The sequence below is a fragment of the Telmatherina bonti genome (genome assembly GCF_933228915.1).
Source record: "Telmatherina bonti genome assembly, chromosome: 3".
NCBI classification, from domain to species: domain Eukaryota; kingdom Metazoa; phylum Chordata; class Actinopteri; order Atheriniformes; family Telmatherinidae; genus Telmatherina; species Telmatherina bonti.
The window spans coordinates 17,396,107-17,406,075 of record NC_136621.1 but is presented as its reverse complement, the minus strand read 5'-3'; the positions used below and the strand labels follow the sequence as shown (position 1 = coordinate 17,406,075).

Sequence of the window (9,969 nt, the reverse complement as noted above, 5' to 3'; positions counted from 1 at the left end):
TTCAACTCAATCCCACTAAGCCTTCAGCCTTGCAGGTTTTCTATCTATCCCTACTTTAAGACACCTCCCCCCATTTAATGAATTATTGTTTAGGATTTTATCGGCGGTTGGATCCATTTAATTTGGATCAAGTGTGTTGAAGCAGGGGAATGTTGAAAACCTCCAGGTCTGCAGCCCTTAATTGAATAGCTATGTTGTGTGGGCTGTAAAGATCCACATGCCAAGTCAACTTTACACCACATATTTACAGTCAAGCTCATTTAAAATAGTTATTTATTTGCAATGGCATAAATGTACCAATATAACCAGCTACCAGGAAGCTGGTGGGAATGAGGGAATTTAAACATCCATGAGTCAAAACACATTTAAAGTGAGATTTACTGACCTCTGGTGACGAAGAAGGGCATAAAATGACATCAGATGCCAAGCTCTGTTGACTCGACAGTGGAAATGTGACCATTCATTTTTACAAACACATTTTTGTCTGTGAGCAGATCCAGTAGCTTGAAGTGGCTTCCTTCCTCAAAATGCTTGAACCTCTGAGGGTTCTTGCTTCACACAGCTGCCATGTATGTGCACACAGATAGCTCATATCAAGAAACAAACATTTCAATTGTAATTAGATATTAGAAGGCATTTTTAAAGTTCAATTCTTGTTTTGACTTTTCATTTTGTCACACTGTCAATTTATGTCACCCAAACCCTGTAGTCGTGTATAGCAGCATTACCGTGGAAAATGTTTGTGTGGCATACTGCCGAAATGACCAATTCAGTCTGCTTTGCAAAGCCGACATGTATACTTTCACAAATCATAGATTCTTGCCGATTTTAGATTCCTCACCATCCAGTTATGAAGACAAAAGACATACAAGTGTTTGACTATTTTAATAAAACAAAATATTCCCAGTAAGTCTTGTTTCAATTCTAGTAAACATCCAACATAAAGATCAACATCAGACCAGATGACTCCAGCAATCCTCGACTTCCATTACAGGTTAAAAAAAAAGAAAAGATAACATCAACAAAAGCTTCAAGTGAAGAAGTAGTAACTTTACTCATTCTCATTTTAAATATTACCTTATGAAGCCACAAAACTGGTCTAAACTGGTTCAGACCCAAAGTCTTGTTCAAAAGCAGCATCATGTGTGAAGTTTTATAACACAATCAACATGCACACACTCATCCATACACTGACATACTGTAGATTAACATCACACAGGTACAGATGATGCAGTCAGTTACAGATGCTCACACAGTAAAAGCTTCTTGTACAAAAAGTAAAAACTAAATCTTTGTTCAGCTCAGCTCTTGCTTTTGGTTGCATTACAGTACAAAAATAGACAAAGAAAAAAAAAACTAAATCGAAACGTCTTTACGGGATTAAATCTGGTGCCTTTAACTTGGGTTTTAATTTGACACTTGTGAGAACCTACATTACAAAAACCCATTTTCTGCACATGAGCAGTTTTGCTCCATTGCTGAGTTGATGAGTGCTTTGCTGAAGACGATGCAAAGTTCGCACAAACGTGTCATCTTTTTGTCAGCTCGACTCTGGTGGACCACTTATGTCTTCATAACACAATCCATGTACATCGATCACTATCTGCCAGCACCTGCAGAGATGAACCTAACATGGGAACGAGAGGTAAGATTTAAAATATATTCCACACATTTACTAAAACACTCAAATAAGAACTATGACATTTTATAAGTACAGTGCATCTTCCAGAAGTCTTAATACCACTTACAGCCTTGAGCATGGCTTGCCTGTTCATACAAAACCATATATATTGCAGACAATAACACAAACTAGACACCAGTAAACTGTAATGTCCACACCTGTTCTGGCTTTGTAGTGGTAAACCTTAATATGGTGCATTTATGGCAACATAAAACCTGTCAGAAGGGTCAAAGCAGGGATGTTTCAAAGTACAGCAGGCAATAATTACACCAGTTGTAAAACTGCACCAGCTCAGTTATGTACTACAGCAATGCTCCTTGATCTGTGGGGTAAAAATAAAGCTGAGGCCATCTGGTCAGCTTAGATTGGTAGCGCTATCAAAATCCTTCTTGCAATACATTATACCAGTGGCTCCAAAACTGGGGGGCGGGCCAGAGTAATCCCGAGGGGGGGGGGGCGGCGGCAATGATAAATCAACAAAAGAGACTTCAAGAAGAAAAAAAAGAAAAAAAAAAATCAAACTATGATGGAGTATATCTGTCCCAGCTTGACCAGTAATGACAATAACCAATGGTGGGTAATAATGAGACCATAGTCTTTTGCATGGATCAAAATAGTATAATTTAATATCATGAAGTATGTAGCCAAACAAGTTATACCACTTGTGGACTTTTCATCCTGAACACAAAGAAAAGCCTGCAGGTTACTTTAGAAATCAAGTGTCCAACTATCATATTTAGCAAAATTGTTTTACTAAAGCAGCATTGTCTCATAGAAAACTCCCCTCATCTAAAGTAGGAGTAGTGTTTGACACTAAAGCAGAAGAATGGACAACAATACTGACACAGTTTTAATTATAGTTACTTAAAATACAGACACTAAAACTAAAGACACATTTCTTAGTATGTTTCCTTGGTTTATGTGACGGGAGGAGGGGGGGCTCGACACTATCGTTGTCGATGACAAGGGGGCCCTGCAGAAAAAGTTTGGAAACCACTGCATTATACATACATACAGTACTATACTGTACTGTATGTACACTAAACCAGCATATTTATGTCTACTTGACATCTCCATCTCTTTTCTAGCTTTCATGGCAGTTTCACATTAGCTGATGTATTAAGGATTTAGAGGCATCAGCTTGGAAAGGAGTCAATAACTTGAATTGATGAGTCTGTAAAGTGCCCTGACATGACATTGTGGTGAAGTGGCGCTTTACAAATAAAGCTGCGCTGAAACTGAAGTTGGTTTGCATAGCTGGAAATGCATATCACGTTATCTGTTCTGAGGTAACTGTGAACAGAAGATAGTCTGCAAGTATCAACCTCTGCTATTATCTCTTAATAGAAGATAGTAATGTGTGCAATAAGTATCAGGAGGATATTTATGATGCGTCACCTCCCCCTCATTTGCATGGACAGAGTCCACCCAACACTGTAAATAATGGCGTGCAGTAGTCCAAACCAGACTGCGCACGCTGCAGACCATACTGTAACAGATGTTCTGCAGGTGAGAATGTATAAATGACTGGGAGATTTCACTTAAGTGATTGGTGAAATCACTTATGTTTTAGAGTCTACGATCAATGCTGAGGGTTTATTTGACGTCTAGTTTCACTTAAGGCGAATTGTAAACAAGTGATGTCAGTCTCCCATGGAAAGCAAAAAGGATACTTCATCGGGAGGGGAAGAGGTCTCAGAAATGGTTCAAGCAGGGAGTGAAAGATGCCCAGAGAGAAACCTTAATCTCTCCCTCAACTACAAAAAAGGATCTTTCATCTATCACAAGGAAGTTGACGACACCTATTCACATGTAGCCTGAAGAGAAACTATGGACAAAGACCTGAGGTGTGTCATGAGCCTAAATGACAGAGACTAAAACATCAGAGCATTCAGTTACAGTGAAGAAACTTTCCTGGATGAGAGAAAAATATCTTCTTCAGACTAAAACTAGTCCAGTGGACTCCATATAACCTAATTAGACTGGAATGGATGTCTGTATTGTGAATGCTAATTAGCCATATACTAAAATCCAGAGGATTGCCAGTATGACTGGAACTCCGACAGATTGTATCCCATTTCTCTGTCAACCTCTCACATTGACCCCTCCACTTCACACACACAACTTAAATGTGATAGTTCTGTATCATTACTCCCAAGTCACTTCCTCCATTGGTGAATTTAACTACAATTGAGATTCTGCTGGCAAAAGTCTCTTGTGTTAAAGTCTGTCAGCGTAGTGAGGGAAGATGTGAGATCCAGGACGGGCTGAAAAATAAGCTGTTCAGATGGTTTGTTTGACCAGTAAATGCAGAGGCCGCCCTCACAGCAGTCTTCAGTGAAAGGAACAATTCTGTCCCACACTGTGGCAAGTAATGCAGACAATTTACCACTATTTTAACAAACGTCGCAGGAGCAGCAGGCAGCAGAGTTCTGCGACCAGACTGATAACAAAACATGCAAACTTGCTCCTGGATAATTCATCCTGGTTTACAATCAGATATTAATGCCTAATAATCAAGAATGTGGATATGAACATTTAAAAACTTATTAGTACTGTAACATGCTATAGACTCTTAAGACAACAGCCAGTGCTCCAAATAACACATTAATATTAGTACAATTTAACTTTAGCTGGGGATATTTTCCATTTCTTTTTCTAGTGTTTTGATTTGAAAAGCAATTAAACACATTTTCCATAAATAAATGGAGCTTCAGTTTAAAATATTACTCTTTGCGTCTATTATTAAAATCCATTTAAAGAAAATAAAATGCTTTTTTGGCATCAAATATTGTGATGTGATTAATCAAAATGAATAATTATAAACCTTCTTATTAATTTGATTTTTTGTAAATAGAGTACCACCCTCAAGATCTACAGCCACACAGTCAGATACCTGGTTGTTTGATAAAAGTTAGGTTAAAATTAGTACTATGTTGCACTAAATTAAAAATATTTTAGATAAACATTTTTGTCAATAATGTTGAACAGTGATTTTGTTATTGTCAGATCAGGCTTATGTGTCTGATACCATAGTCTTACCTTTGTGTAGAGCTTCGTTGGTCATGCGATTAATGTAGCGGGAGCTGCACTCAGGAACTAGCCACTTCATCACAGTATTTACGCAGGACTTCCTGTAAGAACTCCACACACTCCCACTGACACAATGAAAAAATAACTCAATTTCTACTGAATTCTACCAAACTTAAACTAAATAAGGATGTGCTATCTGTTTCTGTGTTTGGGATGGGTGGAGTAGCTGGTTACCTGGTTTGACCTTTGACTTCTGTTAGGTCACCCACACCCACAGTACAGCAAACACCGGTGTTAAGGTCCCAACTAACCTGCAGGTTGGAATGGTAGGTGTTTGGCCTAAAAAAATAAATAAATTTAAAAAAAAATGATGATGAGAATTCAAACTAAACAATGAGAGAATGTTATGGAGAGGTACAGAGTCCAAAATGCAAAATGTGAGGGAAAGAAGACTTCAGGAGACTTTGGGGAAACAAGTACCTGCAATGTTCCTCATCAGAGTTTGAGAACGCCAGTAACAGCAGACCAATGTTGATCATTACAATGTTAGTCTCTGGACACACCTGATGAACATAACACACAAAGGATTTACAGGCTGAGCTACTAAATGCACTTCATATATATATGCGTCTATAAAAAATCTAGATCGCATATTTTCTGTATTTGTGATGCAATTGTAGAGGTAATAGGTTTCTGACTAACAACATAAATTACAAACACAGGAAGTCACTTCTGAACACTGTGAGCTACAGCGGCTTCATTAATAGGACACACATCCAGCCCAGTATACCTACAGGCTAACAAGGGTTTAGTGTACCTTGTTCATTGGAATTTCAGCTGTGAATAACAAGGTCACAATCTTCACCCACTCACTGTCGAATGCTATATATTTTGTCTACAAGTCAGAGGAACAGCTAAGTCTGCACAGAATCCACTGTACCAAAGAGCAAACCACCCACAACACCCACTTCACACCAGTGTGATATGTATGATGCTGAACTGCCACATCAAGGCAAACCTCTCTTGCAGCACTGCATCAATGTAATTATATTTCGCTCACTTTTTTGTCTTTTGCAACAACCACAAATATAGTTTTCTATTATCTAAAATTCATTACAAAAATACTTCAAAGTTGCCCAGCTGTAGGCAATTTGAAGGCAATTTGTTGCTCATACAAGATTATTCTGATTATGTTTAAGTTATGCATTTTTTATGAGAACCACATGCATGATGCGCTTAAAAAAAGCAGGTTCCAGGGAAACTTTAGACACATTTCTAGCTACTCCTGAGACATGTGTGTCATGCAACCTGTGTGAATGACCAAATTGTCGTATGCAACCAAAATGGGGTTAAAAAACAAAAACATATTGATAATTATCTACAACAAATGCAGAATCAATTTACATGGGACTGAATACTGATGAAACATTTTCTCACAATACCCAAAAGCCAAACGTGAAAGGCATCACTCTTTTTTTCTTTGTTTTGGGTTAGGGTGTGTTGTTTCAACATTAATTTGTGATATTGGTCACAATCAGACCGTACTTGGCGATAATGAAGTTTCCACATGTGAAGAAGTTTTAATGTCACATATAATGAAGTTAAGTTACAAAAGGAAAAAGCCAGCAGCAGAGTATTCAAGGGTCCAGGTTTGCATTCACCTCTAGTATCACAACATCGTAATCACTGAAGGAGCAGAACTGTGGGGCCCATGCAGCATCATTCCTGATCACCTCATTGATGAGATATTCAAAATCCAGAGTCAACTGTTCAACACACACATTCTGCAAAAGATAGAAAAAAAAGCCAACTTGTACAAAATGCTAAAATAACAGTTTGCACTCATACAAAACAGTGCAGTAATTGAACATTAGAGAACCTTGCTACAACCATAAACACTCTGCAAGTGGACCGCAAACACTCACCTGCCCACTATGTGGTTCAGTTACCAGCTGGAGGTTCTGTCCTTTTAGATCTGTAACCGTGAAAGGCAGCTGGACTTTATCATCCTCATAACCTAAAGAAATGAAACCGAAATGTCAGACTCAATTTCAGACTTGACCTGATAAAATCCTTGTGAAATTAAATCTTTATCCCCGTCTCTCACCTCCTGCACCTCCTGAATTCTGCTCTGCTGCCCCTGGTTGTTGTAGGCGGTAATGCAGGCGTGAGTAGTTTACATATCCAGGCTCACTGAGGCCAGCATCCTCACAGGACAGGGTTGAAGCTGATGGAGGTGATGACGAAGAAGAGGCAGGTGACATCACTTGTACAGAGCCCTGAGGAAAGCTTTGGCTGACATATGATGTTGATGCTTGAATTAAACTAGTCCGTTCGTCCTCCGTCCTACAGTCTTTACAGTCTTCCATCTCTCTGGAAGTCTCTGAATTAATCCCTTTATCTTCTGGTATATGCACTGCCTCTTTTTCACTAATATCTGCTGTTCTCCTCTCCCCTTGGCTCTCTTTCACTCCTCCTCCTTGGGCTCGCCTGAAAATATCTGCTGCAAATTCCCGAGCTCGAATGGCTGCCTGCGAGTGGCTGGGAGATGACGGAACTGTAGCGGGTCTGCAAGGAGGCTGTCGATTTTCAGGTGACCCGTGAGGTAGTGAGGAAGATCCCAAGGAGGGTGATGAAAATGACACTGAGACTTGCGATGAGAGGGCTGCTCTTTTTGTGTAAAGAATCTGTGACGACTGATCCAGCTTTCCTACAAGTGGCACATTCAAGGAAACAACTGTAAAGTATGATGACAACAGAGAAGAAAAATACTAAACAGGATGATGATCTGACAAGATTTTGATTGACAAAAAGACAAAAAAAAGATAAATTCTGCTCAAAATGATAAAAAAACAAATCAAGATGGCAACAGCGCATCAACTTCTTCATGAGGACAGAAACAAGACTATTCCTGTAATGGCAAATCTGGTGTTTTCATTCCTGTACAGCTATTGTGGTTATATTTGACTTGTAGTCTCATAACAGGCAGACAAGACACGATAAATGTGCAAATTCTCCATTTTTCTTTGTGCATTACCTGGGCAGAGTGAGATTCCACAAGCCACCAGAGAGTAGCTAGTGTTCAACAGGATGACCTGGTCTTTTTTCAACTGGAAAGCTGGCTGAAAAGTGGGAAATGGATATACCACCTGGTACCTGCTGTTGAGAACAAATCCATGTTCAAGACACTCACCACTTCCTGGGGGCAAAAAAAAAAATTTGAGAAAAGAGAGAACCAAATTGAGGCAATGCAATGTTTTGCACAGGGGGTTACCAACAATGCATACATGTAACCAGCGCTGGTTTAAGCTAACCACTGCAAACTTCATAAGCCTTCGGTAGCTCAGAACAATTACATAGCATTGCTCTTTCTCATCAATATCTTTAATGAAATGTCTATTTAACTTGTAAATATTTATGCAACTTATCAGCAGCTACTCTCTCTTGATACTCCACATGTAACAAGCTTGCAGGATGCTCTCAAAGATTACTTGTGGGTTTAACTAATGAACTTTAACTAGGCCCTGTCCATCTTCCACACTGCATGCTGCATTCACTTGCAGAGCAGATGTCTGACAGCCGAGCAGCTCGTCGCTGCTGTGCTGAGGCGGTAATGTAAGTTCAATTAAAAATATTGATGTTGTCGATATGAAATGATTTAATTGTTAACATTTTGAAGATGTGGCACTAAAAATATAGCTGTGGCAGCAACATAGGAGAAACACTGCAATGCAAACAGTTCTAAAGTTTTCTGTGTGTGCACCTACCTGTACGTATAGTTGTGGCTGAGGGAACTGGACAGCAGTAAGAGCAAGGTTTTGGGGGAGGCATGGAAGCTATGGTGATATAAATGTCTCTGTTGTTCTCATCACTCATCATTAAGTTCATCAGCACAGAGCTTGAACTGCGAGTACTGAGAAGAAACAAAAAACGAAAAAATTACTCACTGGTGCCTACATACTGCAATGGCATTTTTATGGGTGAAATTAAGTCTATGTAACTATGTTTTATCCTTACTTGAAGCCAAAGATCACAATTTTGGAGCGATCATTTGGCCACTCACATACAGTGAGGTACAAATCACTGTAGATTTCCTCTCCTGCAAATAGTCGTACATGATGGACCTAAAGACAAGTGTTACAGGACAAGTCTTTAAATAAGTTGTCCAATTTGTATACATCCAAAAACATTGGATTTTGCATTAAACCTAAGCATCTAGTACATTTCTTTTTACTCACCTGTTTGAGTCTACTGTGCAGGTTGAACTCCCACCAATAGAGGTGATAAGTATAAAAAGAGAAATCATCATCTTCTCCACAGTCACTAGTGTAAGACAGAACGTAGCGGCCACATTTGGTGAAGCCAAGAAAGATGTGTCTGAAACCAAAAGGGTAAAGTACTAATTTAATTATGTAACTCGGTTGAAAGTATTAGTGAGAAAATACACATTGACACATCTCTTTTTAGGCTTTGCACACACAAACACACAGACCCTGCTCTCAGGAATTCCTCGCTGACTATGTTCTTTAATGAGACACACACTCGCGGTGGTAGCTTCCTGAACAGGCGCTGGGAAACCTGTCCTGACAGCTGCAAAACACACAAGGGAAACGAGACAGGATGAACAACACGGTACTTCATACAACTTGAAGAACAGAACCATTTCTGCATTAGCAACAGAGACAGTAACTCTGACGGACTGCCCAGTAGTAAGATCCTAAAATAATTCAGTGTTATAAGGCCAACCACTGTACTTAAAACAGATATGTTTGCAGGCACCCCAAAACTGATGCAGATATGCCTCATATCAGATATACGTCAAGCTTTGACAGAGTATTTGTTTGAAATTGGCATAGTTTTATTACACTTCAATGAAAGCAGCCTGTGGCTATTGACAAGCAAAATCTAAAAAGCACCTACAGAAAAACATGTTTAGACTTCATATTATGTAATTTTAGATAATTAGCTACCTGTACGTAGTTAGGTAGTTAAATAGCGGGTAATGTGCTAGCTGTCTGGCTAGTTAGCAGCGAGCTAGCCTTGGAAGCTTCTCAGAACAAGGAGGCCTTCATTGAAACACCACTGGTTTCTGGATTATTTTTCTCTCTGTAACGACATAGCTTTCGAGGATTCATACCCACCTTTCCGCGCACGAGCAGCTTTACTACATGGTCTTTACGTTTTCTGAGGGTTTTCTGTTTAGTCTCGTCCTTTTCAGATTTCGAGCTGGGCGCCATCTCCTTCTCAACTGTTGT

General features: G+C 39.3%; 1 protein-coding gene across 1 annotated transcript; it reads right to left on the bottom strand.

The window, feature by feature from the left end:
* Nucleotides 1–870: 870 nt before the first annotated feature.
* Nucleotides 871–9,969, bottom strand: dcaf15 (DDB1 and CUL4 associated factor 15). The gene is made up of 13 exons (XM_079265183.1): nt 9,856–9,969; nt 9,207–9,304; nt 8,953–9,091; nt 8,732–8,838; nt 8,482–8,627; nt 7,752–7,913; nt 6,822–7,424; nt 6,640–6,731; nt 6,376–6,498; nt 5,195–5,277; nt 4,949–5,053; nt 4,724–4,839; nt 871–1,627 (listed from the first exon to the last, which is right to left on the bottom strand). Exons 1-13 carry the CDS (start codon nt 9,949–9,951, stop codon nt 1,572–1,574), a joined length of 1,926 nt encoding a protein of 641 aa, XP_079121309.1. The 5' UTR covers nt 9,952–9,969; the 3' UTR covers nt 871–1,571.